At 44.0% G+C, this 22,191-nt stretch overlaps 1 protein-coding gene across 1 annotated transcript in view; it reads left to right on the top strand.

Moving 5' to 3' along the window:
• The window catches only part of LOC140487785 (glutathione hydrolase 5 proenzyme-like), an 85,019-nt gene that overhangs the window by 55,165 nt on the left and 7,663 nt on the right, over window positions 1-22,191 (top strand). Inside the window, exons 6-11 of the mRNA XM_072587040.1 lie at window positions 3,770-3,916; window positions 5,150-5,277; window positions 6,070-6,251; window positions 8,951-9,036; window positions 15,040-15,158; window positions 21,599-21,709. Coding sequence (XP_072443141.1) covers window positions 3,770-3,916; window positions 5,150-5,277; window positions 6,070-6,251; window positions 8,951-9,036; window positions 15,040-15,158; window positions 21,599-21,709 — 773 coding nt within the window. The remainder of the gene's footprint in view (window positions 1-3,769; window positions 3,917-5,149; window positions 5,278-6,069; window positions 6,252-8,950; window positions 9,037-15,039; window positions 15,159-21,598; window positions 21,710-22,191) is intronic.

Raw genomic sequence — 22,191 nt, 5'->3', positions numbered from 1 at the left:
TTTAGAAGAATGAGAGGGGAATCTCATTGCAACTTGTACAATTTAACAGTGCTGGACATGGTAGGTATAGGACAGATATTTCTCAATGATGGGGGAGTCCAGAACCAGCAGTTACAGTCTTAAGGATGCAGGGTATATCATTTAAGACAGAGATGAGGAGAATTTTCTTCACTGAGTGGTAAGCCTATGAAATTCTTTGCTACAGAAAGCAGTCAAGGCCAGAACATTGTGTGATTTCAAGGAGTTGGATATAGCATTTGAGATGAAAGGGATCAAAGGATATGAGGGAAAAGTGGGAATAGGCTATTGAGTTGGATGATCAGTGATGATCATAATGAATGGCCGAACAGGCCTACTCCTGCTCTTATTTTCAATATTTCTGAGTAGTTGACAAGCTGTACGACAGGGAATAAATTAGGAGATACTGAAAACATGTAAAAGAGGCAGTACATTAATTGTGGTTGTTTTTAATTTTCCTAAAAATGAGAAAGTCAGGTTGCCACAAGGAAGAACTCATAGACTGTATTTAGGACTATTTTCTAGAACAGTATGTGTTGATCCAATCAGGGATCAGGCTATTTTGAATCTTGTGATGTGAAATGAGACAGGTTCAATAAGTAATGTCAGCGTAAAATCACCAAAGGGGTAGCACAGTAGCTCAGTGGCTAGCACTGCTACCTCACAGCACCAGGGACACGGGCTTGATTCCAGTCTCAGACAACTCTGTGGGGTTTGCACATTCTCCCTGTGTCTGCATGGGCTTTCTCTGGGTGCTCCAAAGATGTGTAGGTCAGGTGAGTTGGCCATGCTAATTTGCCCATAGTGTTAGGTGCATTATTCGGGGTAAATATAGGGTAGGGAATGGGTCTGGGTGGGTTACTCTTCGGAGGGTCAGTGTGGACTCGTTGGGCCAAATGGCCTGTTTCTATACTGTAGGGAATCTAACCTAAAATATCTCCTAGGACACAGCGACCAAAGCATGGCAGAATTTAGGAATCAGTTTGAGGGAGGAATGAGAAACAACTGTGCTAAATTGTAATAAAGGGGTAATTACAAATGAAAGGAGGGCCGAGCTGGTAGGTGTGGGCTGGGAAAGGAGTTGAGCAGAAACATTGGTTGAGAAGCAATGGCAGGTATTTAAGAAAATAGTTCATGACTCACAGCAAAGATATATCCCAGTGGGGGAGAAAAGATTCTCGGAAAGGGATGAACTGGCCATGGTGAACCAGAGAAATTAAAGATGTTTGCTTTCTTTTTTTCCTTTCAATTTGATACTATGTGGTAAAGATTAGAGGAAAGGCCTTGTCTATTCACCCCATTATTGCCCCTCATGATATTATAAACCCTCTATAAGATCACCCCTCAGCCTCTGATGCTCCAGGGAAAATAGCCCCAACCTATTCCGCCTCTGCCTATGGTTCAAACTGTCCAACCCTGTCCATATCTTTGTAAATCTTTTCTGAAGCCTTTCAAGTTTAGCAACATCCTTCCTACAGTAGGGAGACCAGGACTGAAAGCAGTATTCCAAAACTGGCCTAACCAATGACGTCGTCGACTGGATCCGTTGCACCCGATGTGGTCTCCTCTACATCGGGGAGACTGGACACCGACTTGCGGATCGTCTCCAAGAACATTTCTGGGACACCCACACCAACCAATCCCTGGAGCCTGAACACTTTAACTCCCCTTCCCACTCTGCCAAGGTCCTGGGCCTCCTCCATTGCCAAACCCTAACCATCCGATGCCTGGAGGAAGAATGTCTCATCTTCCACCTTGGGACTCATCAACCACACAGGGTCAATGTGGATTTCATCAGTTTTCCCATTTCCCCTCCCTCCACCTTTTCCCAGATCCAACCCTCCAACTCGGCACCACCCTCTTGAACTGTCCCACCTGTCCATCTTCCTTCCCACTTATCTGCTCCACCCTCCTCTCCAACCTATCACCTTCCCCCCCCACCTCTATCCACCTATCACATTCCCAGCTACCTTCTCCCCAACTCCACCCACCTCCCATTTATTTCTCAGACCCCCGGCCCACAAACCTCATTCCTGATGAAGAGCTTATGCCTGAAATGTTGATTCTGCTGCTCCTCGGATGCTGCCTGACTTGCTGTGCTTTTCCAGCACCACACTCTTTGACTCTGATCTCCAGCATCTGCACTCCTCACTTTCTCCTTATTAAAATGTCCACCACCGTTCCCAAATAGATACGGCAGGACTGCTGCATTGGTTGAGGGATTGCTTAGTTCAGCGTATCACTTGCTGCTTGTGCTGTTTGGATTGTAACTAGTCCTGTTTGATATCTTCACCAGGCTGACACCTTATTTTTAAGCATACTTTGTACTGCTCTGTCATGCACTGCGGCACTCTCCATTCAACCAGGGTTGATCCCATGGTTTGATGATAATGGTTGAGTGGGGTATATACCTGGCCATGAGGTTGCAGATTGTGCTAGAGTACAACTCTGCTCCTACTGATGGCCCACAGCACCTCATGGATGCCCAGTTTTGCGTTACTAAATCTATTCAGACTCTGTGCCATTTAGCATAATGGTTGTGTCCCACATCACGATGGATGGTACCCTGAATGTGAGGCTGGAACGTCGTCACTTTCAAGATTGTGCAGCGTTCTCTCTTAGCAATATGGTCAGAGACCGACACACGTGACAGATTGCTGAGGATGCAATCAAATAGGTCTTTTCCATTTTTTGATGCTCTCACCACCTGCCCAGTCCAATCAAGTAGTTACGCCCTTTTGGTTTCAGACATCATTCATGCTCGTCAGCCAATCCTGATGGTGGCCATTGTTGCGTCCACACCCACATCCCCATCAATACTGCGTTATGTGTTCTTGTCACCTGAATGTTTTCTCCAAATTGATGTTCAACACTGAAGAGTATGATTCACCAGTCAAATGCATAGGAGGCAGATTAGCAGATGGATTGGAGCCTGGGACATTGTTTGTAATGTACGATTCTGTAGAACTGTCACATTGTCATTTGGCTAGTCTGTGAGACTATTTAGGATACCTCTCTCAATTTTGGCACACACCCCAGATGTTCGAAGGAGAACTTTGCAGGGAACAATGTTGGGATTTGCCATTGTCATTTCCAATGCTGAGGTTGTTGCCAAGTGACCTGTCAGGCTTTATTTCTTATAGAACGTAGAACATAGACCAGTATAGCACAGTACGGGCCCTTTGGCCCTCAATGTTGTGCCAACCTTTTATCCTACTCTAAGATCAAACTAACATGCATACCCTTCATTTTACTGTCATCCATGTGACTATCCAAGAGTCACTTGAATGTCCCTAATGTGTCTGACTCTACTCCCACTGCTGGCAGTGCATTCCAAGCACCCACCACTCCCTGTATAAACAACCAACCTCTGACACCAAACTCCCCACTGATATGTCGAGCCCTAAACACTGAAATCCATTTCATAATCCTTGGTGCATCGCTACGCAGCCAGGAGAGCCTCAGGTGGAGGTTCCAACTCTTTTTGAGCATGTTCCTGCTGGTTCTGTCACTGTAATTCCCATCTGAAGTCATTCCACCCTGACACCCCTTGTTTTTGGTCACCTTACACATCAATCTTTGCAGAGTGTCACCATCTCATGGCCAACTCGCAAATTGAACAGACTCACGGTTAGCTGATATATCGGATCTTGGTTGTCGGTGTTGGTTTTCCTGATCATGCCTCAAACACTATCTGAGTGGTTATTGAATGTTCAAAAATTTCTCAGATCATTGCTTTCTACTTAAATAGATGGCATTTTAACGCTTAAAGATTTGAAAGAATACAAAGCTTCCATTATGGTACCACTGAATGTTTCGGTGGGTGACTACGTGATGTACTTCCCACCTCTGCCATCCAAGGGAATCATTCTCTGCCTCATCCTCAACATACTGAAAGGTATGGTTAACAATTAAAGTACCTGTGTATCTGTCTTCTCATTCAGTTCTGTTGTTTTATGTTGTCTCTGTTTATATATCTGTGTACTTGTCTAGCTGTTTGTCTGTGTTTCCATAAAGTTTCTCCTCGTATGGTGCCATGGAAGATCTGTGAAAACCTCAAAGACACGACATAAACACAACTGACCCAAATTATCTGCAGTTCTCTCAATCAATTCAAGGCTAATGATCACGAGAAATTCCCTTCAAAATTCTGTTGCTTTACTCTTCCTGCTTGGTGCTGTTAAGCCTATTGTTAATGTGATACAGTGGGAGCTTTCCTCCATTTCAAACATATGCAGTATGTGTTCTGTCACTGTTTGTCGGGACATTGTGCTGGAAGCTTCTCCTGTGCATCTAAGTTTACCTGCCTCAGGGAGAGTTTGATGAGGACAGTGGATTTGGAGCTTAACTCTGTATGTAGCCTGCGCAGCACGGAGGGGAGAGTGGGCCTAGCTATTCAAGATGGTGGCACCAGCACGCCAGGCCTGTCTGCTCCAGGTTGGCCAAATTCTTTTTATTTCTTTCTCTCTCTCACTCTCCTTTTCGCCTTTTTTTCTGTTTCTTCTTCTTTTCTTCATCTGACTGATGTTGTGGGGAGGCTGGAGCAGTGTTGGTGGTGACCAGAGCGGGGATTCATGGAATTGCTGACAAGGCGTTGGCTACAATGGTGACAGAGCAGGAACTCCTGGCTGTGGTAGGTCTGGAGTGGGGCCTTGAATAATTCCCAGAACCATGTTTGAGACCCCGGTTGATGAAGATGAATTCTATTTAATATTTACCTTTCTATTCTTCTGTACCTCAAAATGGCACCAGATTGTGGCAACAGAACTCTTTTCATGGTATCTCCCGAGATAAATGTGACAATTAATCATTTATTCATTCATTTTCATTCATATTTGAAATGACAGAGACACCAGTGAAGACACCATTTGTTTCCTATTTCTATTTTCCTGAAGTAACTCTTGGGTTTTGTGATTTGGTGTGTATTGTCGTCATTTATTTCTTCATCTTTTGGCTTCTGAACCCAGCTTTGAATGCGAATTATGTAATCTGACATAAACATGTATAAATTCCACTGTGTTTGGATATGCAAGTTCTTTACTTTTCGGCGTTTATTCAAGCGATAAACAAACTAATCTGTGTTTCCCTCCCAGTGAATTGAATGGTAACATTATTTTCTGGCCTCCAACAGGTTTTAAATTTTCTGTTGAGTCTATGAAGGAACATCAAAGGGTCCAGACATACCATCGTATCATAGAAGCCTTAAAATTTGGAAATGGACTGCTTAGTAAACCGATGGATTCTAACTTCAACTCAAATGTTAGTGGCCTCTGTTTATTTTATCTCTGCAACTGTTGGCAAGGAAAGTTATTGCTGTGTGAATCTTGATTTACTGGGTTGTTTGCTGTTTGCTGTTGAAGGTGATAATTCTTGCTGGAGTACAACTCCATGGATAAAAATGCTCAAGTTGACATTGTTCATATGTCAGCCTGGACATTCTATTTCATTCAGTGAGTTGCATCCAGACAGAATGAAAACCCTGCTCCCCCACTGCCCAGAAATCAGAAATCCACTAAGGACACCTTCCTGGAATGCCCATCAGGTGTACTAGCCAGGTGTGGGAAGCAACACTAATCTTCCTGTTCTTAATTTGGGAGCACTGAGACCGTTTGTGCGCACAACACGATCAACAAATGCATTGAACAACAAAGCCCTCATGGCGTGGAGGAAAGAGGGTACTGTTTAGTGCCACATGGCATGAATCATTTACTCACTCAATTAGCTGAGACGCTCATTGGAACCCTCTTGCAAGGGGTATCTTGCATCTACTCCTTTTATAATATTAAAGACTTAAATTTTCCTAATTCTGCATGTGTGTTCTTCTCAATGATGTATTGTTTAAAACATACGCAAGTGAAGCATGGGAAACTGGATGAGAAGTGAAAACCAAACCAAAATAGACAGCTTCAGCAGTAAACATTTCTCTGCAACATTCTGATGTATCATATTCCTCACCACAGGAACCTCTGTTATACCACGACCTCTGTTGTGGGGGAGATAGATTTGCGCAATGTTCCCGGCATAACTTTCTGGTCTCTCTTTGTAATTCAGATATCTCTGCTGCTCTCAAATGGGTTTGCTGAGTCTATACGACGGCGTATCGATGATCAAGCCCATTCTCCGGATTACTACAACACTGACCATCAGGCACCCGACACGTACGGCACCAGTCACATTTCAGTGCTAGACAGACATGGCAATGCGGTTTCTGTCACTAGCTCGATCAATCATTTGTAAGTACAGATATCCTTAGCCACATGATACCAATTTAATCATAGACTGGATACCTGCCAGAGAATCCATCACATTTGGTAGGTGTGTAATCAGTACTTGGTGCTTGGAATCCAAACATTGTAATCAAACTATGTCACATGACCAAAAGCCTGTAATTCTTCTGCGCAATTCTTAAGGCAACACGGTGGCTCAGTGGTTAGCACTACTACTCACAGTGCCAGGGACCCAGGTTCAATTCTAGCCCCGCGTGATTGTCTGTATGGAGTTTGCACATTCTCCCCGTGTCTGTGTGGGTTTCCTCCCACAATCCAAAGATGTGTAGGTTAGGTGGGTTGGCCATGCTAAATTGCCCATAGTGTTCAGGAATGTGTAGATGGCCCAGCCATGGCAAATCAGGGATAGAGTAGGAGGGGGGGGTGAGTATGGGTCAGATGCTCTTTTGAAGAGTAGGCATGGACTTGTTGGGCTGAATGGTCTGTTCCCACACTGCAGGGATTCTATTCTATTTAATGTTAGAATCTTTACCATTTAACTCAGTGGTAATATTATAGAAAAGGAAATAAATTCAAATCATTTTGCTAGTGCTCTATTAATATACATGAAATGTGTTGCTAAGTCAAAAGTCATAGATCTTTATATTTTAATCATACATTGAGCTGCTATCAAGCAACAGCTGTCCATAACTGTCTAACGAAATGAATGGTGTCACTGTGTGTCAGTTTTGGTACGGTTGGTAAGCATTTTTGCCTGGATCACTGAAGGCTTTGAGTTCATGTTTCTTCCGAGAGACATGGCTGACACTTGGTGCAGTACCGAGGGAGTACTGTGCTTGCTGAGGTGCCATGTTCCTGGTTAAGGTGCTAAATTTGATTCTCCATTTTTTTTCCCAATGAACAGCAGGAGAACTAACCACGGGATCTTAGCTAATCCTTCACCTCAATCAATGCCTGTTATGCAGATGGTCATTAATTCAATGCTATTTGCGGGAGTTTACAATGTGAACTTTGGCTGCAGTGTCTCCTGCTTTGCAATGGTGGCGATACCTCAAAATGCTCCAATAATTCCAAAGTGTTTTGCTATGTCAGGAAGGATGTTCTATAAATACAAATCTTTCTTGCACAGGTTTCATAAATATTTGAAGTTGATGTCCAAAATGATACAGAGTGCCTGTAGGATTGGAAGTTAAAGATGCATCTCTTTAATGAAAGTGTTGCAGGAAAACTATGCAGGTGTGAAATGGCAGCGACTAAAGTCCAACAGGTCCCTGCCCCATCTTCTGCTGCTGTATACCTCAATATTGCTTCTTGGGAGAGGATTTCTTGGAAATCCCGTGAGGTGGACCTACTGCAGGCTTTATCTCCAGCACTTCTGCTATCTCTGCTGAAGGGTCAGGGAATGGGTGGACTGGCAGCCAGTCAAGCTTCTAATGTTATGTTCAGAGACAGCACCATCTGGTAATCGCATTGTGTTATTACTGCAGGCATAATGGTGCACAGAGTGTACATTCAAACATGTTTATGATGTCAAAAAGGTAACAAATTAAACAAATGTCAGTCTGCTGCAAATATAATTTTGTAAATAAGATATTTTTGTTCCATTTCTCTTTACAAAGTGCTGAGTTTAGTCTGAGTGTAAGATAAATGTATAGACACCGTAGTCCAGCTCTCTCATTCGCGAGGCACAGCAGACAGTGAATTAACTTGAGGGTCACCTTGCCAATGGGGCAAGTGGTTAGGTGGAGAAGGTGGGACTTTCATAGTGACCTCAGCCAGTACGGGAATTAAATGGCATCACTCTGCATCGCAAACCAGCAGTCCAGCTAACTGAGCTAACTGATCCCCTAAATCTGAACATGTATGCTTGCTTATGGAGGACACTGGGATTAGAGGTGATATGGGTCTCAGTTGGGAGTTGGACCTAAATTCAGATGGAAGTTTGAATAAAAAATGTGATTAGCATCAAGTGTCAGTGGGGACAAGAAATTAGTACCTGAATTAAGATGGGGAGTGGGATAAGACGGGAGGGTTGGGATATTATTTTGGATGGAGTAACTGAGGCCTGCAGATGCAGGAGCTCAGAAGCGAGAGTGTATTGCTGGAAAAGCACAGCAGGTCAGGCAGCATCCAAGGGGCAGGAGAATCGACGTTTCGGGCATAAGGCCTTCATCAGGAATGTGGGGGGAGGGGGGGGGGCTAAGGGAGCTGAGAGATAAATGGAAGGGGGAGTGGGGCTGGAGGGAAGGCGATAGGTAGATGAAGGTGGGAGTGATGTTGATAGGTTGGAGTGGAGGGTGCAGCAGGGAGGTGGGAAGGAAGATGGACAGGTAGGACCATTCATGAGGGCAGTGCCAAGTTGGAGGGTTGGATCTGGGATAAATTGGGGCAGGGGAAATGAGGAAACTGGTGAAATCGACGTTGATGCTGTGTGGCTGGAGGGTCCCAAGGAGGAAGATGAGGCTTTCCTCCTCCAGGTGCCTGTTGGCTAGTTTCTGCAGCATCTGCAGTCCTCACTTTCTCTCCACAGATGCTGCCTGACTTGCTGAGTTTTTCCAACAATTTCTGTTTGTGTTTTTGATTGACAGCATCTGCAGTTCTTTGGTGTGTTTTTGTAAGATGTTAACAAAGATACTTTGGGATGAAACTGGCTTCTAACTTGAATTGGAGAAGTTTTAAGATAAGCTGTGTTTTTGTTCTCACAGATTTGGTAGCATGATCCTCTCCAATCGCACAGGAATAATCTTGAATAATCAGTTGGCAGACTTTTGTGGCAGTTCACTTGTAAATAGTAAGTACAGTTGAAAGAGCTGTGATGATAGACTATAACTTGCATTTATCATAGATGTCAGCAGGATTTACATATCAGTCAGGAACAGGATTAAGCTGTTCATTCCATCAATCCTGCTGTACCAAGGATCATGGCAAAAATCCACATCCACACATACCCTTGATGGACTCACAATGCCCTGCTTAATAAGAATCTATCTACCTCAGCCTTAAAAATATTCAAGAACTCTCTGCTATTTTTTCCTGAAGAACCTTTGAAAGACTTGCAATCCTCCGCAAGAGAAAAAAATGTTTTAATATCTGTTTTGAACAGGGAATCCCCACCCCGATCCTTAAATAATGACCCCAAGTTCTAGACTTTCCCAGAGTGAAACATCTTCTCCACATCTACCCTGTCAAGTCCTCTCAGCAACTTATGTTTCAATTCAGCCACTCTAATCGCAAGCCCAGCCGACCCAACTGTTCCTTTATAAGACAACCCACCCATTCCAGGTATTAATTTGGTAAAATGTCTTTGAACTGACTCCAAAGCATTTACATTCTCCTGGAAATAAATTGACCGATAACAAGTACAGTACTCCAGATGCGGTCTCACCAATGCCTTGTATTATTAATGTAGTAGTATAGGAATAACCCCTGTTCTTTTGTATTCAGTTTCTCTTGTGACAAGTGAGATTAGATGTTCTCTTAATCACTTGATGTACGTTTACGCTAATCCTTATGACTTATGCCCTAGGACACCCAGGATCCCTGTCCATCTGTCCATCTCCATAGCTCACTATTTCCATCATATTTTAATCCTAATTAAAGCAAAATACTACAGATATTGAGAAAGCTGAAATAAAAACGGAAAGTATTGGAGAAATTCAGCAGGTCTGACAGCATCTGTGGAGAGAAAATAAAATAAGTGCATTTTGGACTTGAAACATTAATTTTTTTTCTGGCTGCTGCTGCTAAACCTGTTGAGTTTCTCCAACTTTTATGGTTTGATTCTTCCTGTCAAAGTGGACAATTTCACATTTTCCCACTCACTTAACCTACCTATAAATCTTTTTGTAACCTCTTCCACAACTTACTTTCATAGAATCCCTTACAGTGTGGAAAGAGGCTGTTTGGCCCAACAAGTGCACACTGACCCTCCGAACAGTATCCCATCCAGAACCACATTTACCCCTGACTATTACAGTTAACCTTACACATTCCTAAACACTATGGGCAAGTTAGCCTGGCCAATTCACCTGGCTTGCACATCTTTGGATAGTGGGAGGAAACCAGAGGAAACCCACACAGACACAGGGAGAACGTGCATGCTCCACACAGACAGTCGCCCCGAGGCTGGAATCGAACCCAGGCCCCTGATGCCGTGAGGCTGCAGTGCTAACCGCTGAGCCACTTTCCGATCTACCTTTGTGGTGTCAGCAAATCTGGTTACCATGCATCCTGTCTTTTAGTGTACAACGTTGATATGAATTGTAAACAGTTGATCCCCAGAAGGTACCTTCTAACACATTCGCTATGACAGATGCTAAATTAACTGCCCTGTAGTTTCCTGCTTCCTACCTCCCTCATGTTTTGATTAAAATAGTTATGTTAGCTATTTTCAATCTAAAGGAATCAACCTCAAATCTAGTGAGCTTCAGAAAATTGCAACCAATTAATCGGCTGACTTGAAATCCATCAGGATCTGGGCAGTTATCAGCCAACAGCTCCAATAATTTACTATGATCTTGATTTTCCTGAGTTCCTCCTTTGCTTCCATTTCCTGATTTATTGCTGCTTCTGGAATTGTACCTCTAATCCTCAAGAGTAGGGGTGGGGGAGCGGGGTTGTGTGTTGGGGGAGCGACCTGCCAATCTGCATGTGGCTCATGTACTAATGCAGATTATATCACTTGAGGTTCTGCTTCATAATTTGCCTCGCTCCATATACGGGCTATACACAATTACTTTCCTTTTCCAGCCTGTGTCATTGGTACCTACATTGACCATGCTAACTGGTATCTCCCCTCTCCAACTCCATGTTCCTCTCCAGCCCTGAGTGAACATCCCAAACTGGGCAGGCAGCACAGCGAACTGGAAATCAAAAGGAATAACATGTAAGCCAGCCAAGATAACTGTTCCTTTTGAGTTTAATATTTTAAACACAGCTCCAGTAATAAGATTAGATTACTTACAGTGTGGAAACAGGCCCTTCGGCCCAACAAGTCCACACCGCCCCGCCGAAGCGCAACCCACCCATACCCCTACATCTACCCCTTACCTAACACTACGGGCAATTTAGCATGGCCAATTCACCTGACCAGCACATCTTTGGACTGTGGGAGGAAACCCACGCAGACACGGGGAGAACGTGCAAACTCCACACAGTCAGTCGCCTGAGGCAGGAATTGAACCCGGGTCTCTGGCGCTGTGAGGCAGCAGTGCTAACCACTGTGCCACCGTGCCGCCCATAATAAGTCCAAGCCCAGGAAAAAAAGATTGAAGACTGAACCCAAAACTTTCACAGTCTGGGTTAAATTAGTTGAATGGCCTAGCTCCATATACAGGCTATGTGGTGCAGGGGGTAATGTACATACCTCTGGTTCAGAAGCTTCAGGAACAAGTCCCACTTCAGGACTTGATGATCAAAGGGAGGTATATCATGATATGTGTAAATGGGTGCATGATCAGTTCGTAAACTCTTCTGACATGCCAATGGCAAGAATGGGAGATGAGTCACTCTTCCTCCAGGGGTCGTGTTGCCATGGTCTGGCGATGGAGGCGGCCAAGGACCTACATGTCCTTGGCGGAGTGGGAGGGGGAGTTGAAGTGTTCAGCCACGGGGCGGTTGGGTTGGTTGGTGCGGGTGTCCCAGAGGTGTTCTCTGAAACGTTCCGCAAGTAGGCGGCCTGTCTCCCCAATGTAGAGGAGGCCATATCGGGTGCAGCGGATGCAGTAAATGGTGTGTGTGGAGGTGCAGGTGAATTTCTGATGAATATTGAAGGATCCCTTGGGGCCTTAGAGGGAAGTGAGGGGGGAGATGTGGGCGCAAGTTTTGCATTTTTTGCGGTTGCAGGGGAAGGTGCCGGGAGTGGAGGTTGAGTTGGTGGGGGGTGTGGATCTGACAAGGGAGTCACGGAGGGAGTGGTCTTTCCGGAACGCTGATAGGGGAGGGGAGGGAAATATATCCTTGGTGGTGGGGTCCGTTTGGGGGTGGCGGAAATGACGAAGGATGATCCGATGTATCTGGAGGTTGGTGGGGTGGTAGGTGAGGACTAGTGGGGTTCTGTCCTGGTGGCGATTGGAGGGGCGGGGCTCAAGGGCGGAGGAGGAACCCTCCAACCACAAGGGGATGAATGCAGATTTCTCCAGCTTCCTCATTTCCTCTCCTCCCACCTTTTCTCAGTCCCAACCCTCGGACTCAGCACCGCATTCTTGACCTGCAATCTTCTTCCCGACCTCTCCGCCCCCACCCCCTCTTCGGCCTATCACCCTCACCTTAACCTCCTTCCACCTATCGCATTCCCAACACCCCTCCCCCCAAGTCCCTCCTCCCTACCTTTTATCTTAGCCTGCTTGGCACACCCTCCTCATTCCTGAAGAAGGGTTTATGCCCGAAACGTCGATTCTCCTTCTCCTTGGATGCTGCCTGACCTGCTGCGCTTTTCCAGCAACACATTTTTAAGCTCTGATCTCCAGCATCTACAGTCCTCACTTTCTCCAAGAATGGGAGAGCCTGACATCAGCAATAAGCAAATTGTTGGGGAGGATACTGAGGGACAGGAGCGACCAACATTTGGATAGTTGAGGTCTAATTAGGGATAGTCAACATGGATTTGTGCATGAGAAGTCATGTCTGACAAATCATTTAGAGGTTTTCAAAGAGGATAGTTGAGAGTACAGCAATGGATGTTGTCTGTATGGACTTTAGTAAGGCCTTTGGCAAGGAGCCACATGGCATGCTAGTTATAAAGGTTAGGTCACATGGGATCCAGGGAGAGTTAGCTAATTAGATTAGGGAGCAGAGGGTGATGGTCGAAGGTTGTTTCTCAGACTGGAGGCCTGTGACTAGTGTCGTGCCCTAAGGGTCAGTGCTGGGAAGTTTGTTATTTGTTAGTCACATTAATGATCTGGATGTGAATGTGCAAGGCATGATTAGTAAGTTTGCGGATGATACAAAATTAGGAGGTATCGTTGATAGCAAGGAAGATTATCAAAAATTACAGAGAGATCTTGATCAGATGGGGGAGTGGACTGAAGATTTGCAAATGCAATTCAATACAGACAGGTGTGAGGTGTTGCACTTTGGAAAGTCAAACCAAGATAGGACTTCTACAGTAAATAGTAAGGTCCTGAGGAGTGTTGTGGAACAGAGGAACTTAGGAGTACAAATACATAATTCTTTGAAAGTGGCATCACAGGTAGACAGGGTGGTGAACAAGGCCTTTATTGATTGAGGCACTGACATAGGAGTTGGGACATTATGTTACAATTGTATAAGTGATTGGTGAGGCCGCACTTGGAATATTTGTACAGTTTTGGTCACCCTGTTATAGAAAAGACATAGTTAAAGTGGAAAGAGTACAAAGAAGATTTACAAGCATGTTGCCAGGACTAGAGTCGAAAAGTGTAGCACTGGAAAAGCATAGCAAGTCAGGCAGCATCCGAGGAGCGGGAGAGTCAATGCTTCGGGCATAACTTGACCTGTTGTACCTGTTCATCTTCCTTCCCATGTATCCATTCCACCTTCCCCACTGACTTAGCACAATTACCTAGGCGAAAGTGGGTACCGCAGATGCTAGAGATTAGAGTAAAGATTAGAGTAGTGCTGGAAAAACACAGCAGGTCAGGCAGCATCCGAGGAGCAGGAAACTCAACATTTCGGGCAAAGGCCTTTCATCAGGAATATCATAATTATGCCCCACCTTCATCTACCTATTGCCTTCCCAGCTACCTTCCCTGCCCCCAGCCTCACCCCCACCCCCACCCCCTTGTTCATCTTTCAGCCCCCTTTCCCCACCACATTCTTGATTATGGGCTTATGCCCGAAGAGTTGACTCTCCTGCTGCTCGGATGCTGCCTGACCTGCTGTGCTTTTCCAGTGCCACACTTTTGCTTCCCTATTGCAAGGACTAGTAGGCCTGAGTTATAGGGAGAGGTTGGCCAGGATAGAACTTTATTCCGTGGACCATAGGAAAATGAGGGGTGACCTTATTGAGGTGTATAAAATCATGAAGGGCATAGATAGGATGAATGCAGATGATCTTTTTCCAAGGGATAGGGAATTAAAAGCTAGAAGGCATTGGTTTAAGGTGAGAGGGGAAAGATTTAAGAAGGACCTGAGGGGCAACTTCTTCACACAGAGAATGGTGTGTATATGGAATGGACTGCCAGAGAAAGTAGTTAAGGCAGGTACAAGAGCAACATTTATAAAACATTTGGGTGGGTACATGGATGAGAAGGGTTTAAAGGGATATGGACCACATGCAGGCAATTGGAGCTAGTTGAGTGGCCAGCATGACTAATTTGGGCTGAAGGGCCTATTTCCATGTTCTATGACTCCTGGTTAGATAGTATCTTGGGGAAGGAACAAGGGTTATCCTCATTCTGAGGATCTCTCTCACACACACACACACACACACACACACACACACATATTCCAGAAATGCAAGCATGCAGACACCCCAAAGGAGGAAACCAAAAGTAGGACACTCAGCCCATCAATTCTGTTCCACCACTCAATGAAATCATCCTGATCATCTGATAATCCTCAACTCCACTTTCCTGTCTTTTCCCGATAGACTTTGATTCTCTTCTTGATTAAGAATCTCCATCTCAGCATTGAATGAGGTTGGGGATACGGTGAGCACTAAGTAATGTGTAAGAATACAGTGGAGTGTCTCAGTCTCCAGGCCAAATCACTTGGCAACAGTCAGCACAAAAAAAAAGCTTTATTGGGTCATGTTGTATTGTGTTCTTCACAGTGTTTTTTAACATGGTGTGCTGTATAATTGTGTCATTCTCAGTTGCAGGAACGCAGCCACCTTCTTCCATGGCTCCAACCATATTAATATCACAAAACAAAAAATCTATCATGATGGTGGGAAGTTCTGGTGGAAGTATGATTATCAGTGCAATTGCACAGGTAAGTGTATAGTGTGATGAATTAAGCAAGATTCATTTTTGCAGCAGGCGTATGAACAAAGGGAACCAGAAGACATTCCCCAGCATTTAGTAGGATAATGATTGAAATTCAGTAATATTAATAAATGAAGGTAAAATAGAATAAAGCAAACTATTTACAAGCAATGCACATTTAAATATTTTAAAATACATGGTAAAAATATAATCTCCTTAATCCCAAAGCCACCCCTTTAGAGTATCAAAACAGAGAGAATTCCCTTCTCTATCATCTCGAAGGGTTTAACTTACTTGGTTGCAAGCTGCAGTATTGAGAAACACCAGGCTTTTCTGGAGCCTTCATACAACTAAGCTTAAATGTTCTCGGCTTCAAATAACCCTTTCAGGTTTTTAACCAAACGCTTCTCATCCACTACTTTTACTCAATGCCTCATGCACAAATAATCTATTTCTCAAAGAAATTCCCTTTCTTACAGGTCCATCTTTAGCTAAACTTCTGTAGAACCACCCAAGTTGAAAGGAAAAAAAAAGTTAATGGATGCTTCTGCCTATCAAAACAGAAAGAAATCAATCCCTGACCATCTCAACTACAGCCTCATGCATAACTGTTTACCTTGTTCATAGAACATACAACAGTACAGCACAGTTCAGGTCCTTTGGTCCTCGATGTTGTGCCAACCTTTTATTCTATTCTAAGGTCAAACTAACCTACATTCCCTTCATATTAGTGTCGTCCATGTGCCTATCCAAGAGTTGCTTAAATGTCCCAAATGTATCTGACTCTACTACCACTGATGGCATTGCATGCCATGCACCCACCACTCTCTGTGTAAAGAACTGACCTCTGACATCCTGCCTAAACCTTCTTACAGTCACCGTAAAATAATGCTCCCTAGTGATAACAATTTCTGCCCTGGGAAAAAACTCTCTGTCTATCCACTCTATCGATGCCTCTCATCATCTTGTACACCTCTAACAAGTCACCTCTTGTCCTTCTTTGCTCCAATGAGAAAAGCCCCAATCCCCTCAACCTTTCTTCATAAGACATGCCCTCCAGTCCAGGCAGCATCCTGGTATATCTCCTCTGCATCCTCTTTGAAGCTTCTACATCTTTCCTATAATGAGGCGATCAGAACTGAACACTATTCCAAGTGCAGTCTAACCAGGGCTTTATAGAGCTGCAGCATAACCCTGCGGCTCTTAAACTCAATCCCCCTGCTAATGAAAACCAACACACCATACACCTTCTTAACAACCCTCTCAACTTGGGTGGCAAATTTGAGAGATCTATGATTAGATTAGATTACTTACAGTGTGGAAACAGGCCCTCCGGCCCAACAAGTCCACACCGCCCCGCCGAAGCGTAACCCACCCATACCCCTACATCTACATCTACATCTAGATCTACATCTACATGTACCCCTTACCGAACACTATGGGCAATTTAGCATGGCCAATTCACCTGACCTGCACATCTTTGGACTGTGGGAGGAAACCGGAGCACCCGGAGGAAACCCACGCAGACACGGGGAGAACGTGCAAACTCCACACAGTCAGTCGCCTGAGGCGGGAAATGAACCCGGGTCTCCAGCGCTGCGAGGCAGCAGTGCTAACCACTGTGCCACCGTGTCCAAGATCCCTCTGTTCCTTCACACTGCCAAGAATCCTGCCTTTAACCCTGTAATCTGCACTCACATTCGACCTTCCAAAGTGAATCACTTCACACTTTTCCAGGTTGAACTCCATCAGTCACTTATCCGCCCAGCTCTGCATCCTGTCAATGTCCTGTTACAACCTACAACAGTCCACCACGCTATCCACCAGTCTGCCGATCTTTGTGTCATTGTCAAACTTACTAACCCACCCTTCCATTTCCTCATCCAAGTCATTTATAAAAAATCACAAACAGCAGAGGTCCCAGAACAGGTCCCTGCAGAATATCACTGGTCACCGAGCTCTGGGCTGAATACTTTCCATCTACAACCACCCTCTGCCTTCTGTGGCCCAGCCATTCTGTATCTAGACAGACAGGTTTCCCTGTATCCCATGCCTTCTTACTTTCTGAATGAGCCTACCATGGGGAACCTTATTAAACACCTTGCTAAAATCCATGTACACCAGATCCACTGCTCTACCTTCATTAATGTGTTTTGTCACATCCTCAAAAAATTCAATAAAGGCTTGTGAGGCATGACCTGCCCCTCACAAAGCCACGCTGACTATCTCTAATCAAACTATGGTTTTCCGAGTAATCATAAATCCTGACTCTTAGAAGCCTCTCCAATAATTTGCCCGCCACAGACATAAGACTGACTGGTCTGTAATTCCCAGAATTACCCCTATTCCCTTTCTTGAACAAGGGAGTAACAATTGCCACCCTCCAATCATCTGGAATTACTCCAGTGGACAGTGAGGATGCAAAAATCATCGCCAAAGGCCCAGCAATCTCTCCCCTTACTTCCTGTCATAACCTTGGATATATCCCAAGGTTGTTGACTGGAAACATTCTTGCAGTGTAAACAAAAACCCATTATTCCTCCTGAAATATTTTCTGTCACTTACTGTTTGCAAACACTGAAAACACACACCACTAGGTCAAACTTCAAAAATGTAAGCTCAGATAAGTGATATTAAATATATATAAGTTACACACCTGACACCACAAGTGAGTGTTTGGGAAGTATGGGTATCCAAGGGTATCTGGGTGTGCTTGTCCAAGAATCACTAAAAGCCAGCATACACATACAGCAAGCAAGTAGAAAGGCAAATAGTCCTTTGACATTGATTTCAAAGAGATTTGAGTTCAAAAGTTAAGATTTTATGAGGTCTGTATGCCCTACAGTTTTGAAGAGTAAGAGGTGATCTCATTGAACCATATAGAACTTTTACAGAAATGACAGAGTAGACAAAGATAGGATGTTTCCTCTAGAACGATGACACAGTGGCTCAGTGGTTAGCACTGCTGCCTCACAGTGCCAGGGACCTGGGTTCAAGTCCAGTATTGGGCGACTGTCTGTGGGGAGTTTGCACATTCTCCCTGTGTCTGCATAGGTTTCCTCCCACCGTCCAAAGATGTGTAGGTTAGGTGGATTGGCCATGCTAAATTGTTCATAGTGTTCAAGGATGTGTAGGTTTGGAGCATTAGTCAGGGGTAAACGTTGGGGAATGGGTCTGGGTGGGTTACTCTTCGGACGTTCAGTGTGGACTTGTTGGGCCGAAGGGTCTGTTTCCACACTGTAGGGATTCTATAATGAACCAAGGGATACAGTGTCAGCATCATGGGTCGGCCATTTAAGATGGAGCTGAGGAAGAATGTCTTCTCTCAGAGGATGGTGACTCTTTGGAATTCTCCACCACAGAGGGTTGTGGAAGCTCAATCACTGAGCAGTTTCAAGACAGATATTGATAGGTTTCTGGACACTGGTGACATTAAGGGACATGAAGATTGTGCAGGGAAATGGTATTGTGAAGATCATCGGGAGTGTTTAGATTAGATTAGATTAGATTACTTACAGTGTGGAAACAGGCCCTTCGGCCCAATAAGTCCACACCGCCCCGCCGAAGCGTAACCCACCCATACCCCTACATCTACATCTACATCTACCCCTTACCTAACACTACGGGCATATGAACAGAGAGCAGGTTGGATGGGCTGAATGGCCAACACCTGGTAAAATTGATGCTGTCTTTACCTATATGGCAAAATACTGAATAATATGTGAGCTTACTTTAGGAGATCTCTGTGAACTATATAATATAATAATAAATGTATATTCAACCTTGTTAAGAACGTCAGTGATGGAACAAAATCAACATTTGAAAATCCATGTTTTAAAAACATGTCTGGCATCGTGCGATCATTTGTTGATTTATATCTTTTTCTTTGGAGGATGCAGGGATGCTTCCATGCGATTTGAGCAAGTTGAGTGAGTGGGCAATTACATCAGGGATGAAGTATAATGTGGATAAATGTGAGATTATCCATTTTGGTAATATACACAGGAAGGCAGGTTATTATCTGAAAGGTGACAGTTTGGGAAAAGGGGAGGTGCAACAAGACCTGAGTGTCCTTGTACACTAGTCACTGAAAGTAAACATACAGGTTTGGCAGGTGGTGAAGAAGGCAAATGATGTGTTGGTATTCTGAGCAAGAGGATTCAAGTATGGGAGCAGGGATATTTTGCTGCAGTTTTGCAGGGCCTTGGTGAGACCAAGAGTCTGGAGTATTGTGTGCTGTTCTGGTGTCATTATCTGAGGAAGGATGTTCTGGCTCAGGAAGAAGTGCAACAAAGGTTTACCAGACTGATTCCTGGGATGGTGGGGCTGATACATGAAGAGAGACTGGATCAGTTATGTCCATACTCACTGGACTTTGGAAGAATGGGGGGCAGTCTAATAGAAACCTATAAAATTCTAAGAGTACTAGTTAGATAAATGAAGGAAAGATTTTCCTGATGATCGGGATTCCAGAATCAGGGGTCATGGTTTAAGAATACAGAAGAGGCTATTTAGGACTGAAGTGAAGAGAAATTTCTTCATCCAGAGAGAAGCGAGCTTGTGGGATTCTCTAGGCGAAAGTGAGGACTGCAGATGCTGGAGATCAGAGCCAAGGTTAGAGTGGTGCTGGAAAAGCACAGCAGGTCAGATAGCATCCGAGGAGCAGATGCTGCTGTGCTTTTCCAGCACCACTCTAATCTTGTGGAATTCTCTGCTATAGTAAATGGTTGAGGCCAAACAATGAATGTTTTCAAGAAAGAGTTAGATCCAACCTTTAGGGTTAACGGAACGAAAAAGCATCAAGAGAAGGTGGAAACAGGTACACAGTTGGATGATCAACCATGATCTTTATTGAATGATAGAAGGACCAAAAGGCCTATTCCTGCTTCTATTTTCTCTGTTTCTATTTTACACTTTGGGCCTTTACAGAGGCATCGCAATTGTAAATCTAGACCATTGGTTCCACCAAGCCCTGAAATACTACCTTTCACTCTGCACATATGAAAACTGTGGTCAGATATTTCCCTTCAGTCAGGAACATGCAAATCAGGCTATTCCCTGACATTGTGGTCCTGGATTTTATAAGTCAATTCACTCATCTGGTATTTCAGTCTCCGGGTGTTGGGGCTGACCCAGTGTGGCAATGGAGGTAGGCACACAGGGAGGGTAGCACCTTAGAAGGTTGCCTCTATTTACCGGGTCTTCATTCCAATTCAATTCCTTGTAGTTGGGCCCATAGCTCTGCCATTTCACACCATCAGTGTTCCTCATTGACCCCTCCCCCCACCCCATGTATTCTCATATCTTTCATGTCCTTTCATTTCTCCTCCATCATCCCACCGGCTTCCAAGGCACCTTCCATGTCTCCCATGCACCACCTGATTGTCATTGAGAAAGCAACAGAAAACTATAGGCTGCATCCAGAACCAGAGAACTTTCACAAGGAGCTAGGGAGCCCCCAGTTCCTTGCTGCTTTCTCAATGGCAATACTTTAATTGCTCAGAGGAAACTTACCAAATAATCAGTGTCCATTAACGCCTGTTGTACAAGTTTTTGTGTTAGCTTGAAATTTGGCATTTTTTGTGTTTGTCCTGATGACAACAACACAATAATAAATATTTCTTTTCAACAGCAAAAAATAACAAATTCCATTAACAATTGCAAGTCATTGTTGTTGACTGAGTGGGCAGTAATTTAGAAAGACTGTGATTATGTCTTCACAGTGCAAAAAAGATGTGAAGAGCTTAATCTTTGCCTCACCATCCTGTCTTCAGGATCTGTTTGTCAACCACCAATTAAAACTCGAATGATAACCTTTTTGTGTCAGTGCATACAGCAGCACAGTATCTGCTATCTGAATGGCTGTAATTCCAACATCAAAGCAAGAACTTGCTTTTCGCTACTCCCAAAATGTTTTACAATACCAACGAAGCCCTTCTGTAGTTGATTATATGAAATGCAGCATCAACGACCCGCTCCCATATTCTCTTAATTTACTTTTTTGTCTTCTTCTGTCAAAACATATGGGTCTGCCCAGAAAAGGTGAAAAAAAATCTCAATTTCAAATACTCCTGCAGCAAAGCTTAATGTGTATTAACCTCGCTCCTTTAATAAGCAACCAACAGATCTGGCAGCCTCCATGGAGAGAGAAACACGGTAAACACTTCAAATTCTTTGACACTTCTTCAGAACCTACCTTACTAGCCCTCTCTCTTGTCAGTGTTGGTTGAAATGGATGATCCCTTGTCATTGACCTCCAGCTGGAGAAAAAGGAAACCACTTCAGCTGCATTGGAAATATCTACCCTCAGCATCAAGAAGGTTGATTGCAGTAGAGATGATAGTGTTCCACCTCATGTTTTCTGTTAGTGTTGCTGCCCTTTGTCTCTTCCTCTGTGTACAGTGTGTTTGCTGAGTTGAAGTGGACTTCTCTCTTCTTGGCTTCCAGATCATCATGAACAAATTATGGTTTGGACTCAACATGACAAAAGCAATTGAGAAAGAAAGATTATATGTGAATTCAGATGATGTCTTACAGTTTGAAAAACAATTTGATAAGGTAAGTTCCAAGTATAAAAGATTATATTGTATGTCTTAAGATTTACAACTTGGAACCATAACCATTGCCAATTAAAGATGAAGACATAAATCGATTGCTTATCCTTAGCATTATGAAGGGACATGACCCAGAAATGTGACTTCATTTCCAGATCTACTCCCTTGGGTAAAAGGCACCACCCTATAGCTTCCATACTTGCACTTCTTTTAAAGCTTCCCCAGCCCCTGGATTTATCCCTTAGGTGGCTTCTCCATGAGTTTCCTTAGGTCACCATTTATGTGGTATTTTGATGCTAACCATTTCATCTGTGTGACCTTCAGCTTTCCAAGATGAAAGCAGAGCACCTACACGTCTGCAGTGGTATTCTGTAATGTAGTGGATAGCATTGGATTTTTGCAACAAGCTACGAAATAATTCTACAAATCTGGCAATATATAACATATGAAAATAAAACTATAAATCTTGTCTGACTGTTATAAAAA

The sequence above is a fragment of the Chiloscyllium punctatum genome, chromosome 17 (genome assembly GCF_047496795.1).
Source record: "Chiloscyllium punctatum isolate Juve2018m chromosome 17, sChiPun1.3, whole genome shotgun sequence".
Lineage (NCBI taxonomy): Eukaryota > Metazoa > Chordata > Chondrichthyes > Orectolobiformes > Hemiscylliidae > Chiloscyllium > Chiloscyllium punctatum.
This window is presented reverse-complemented; position numbering and strand designations above follow the sequence as displayed.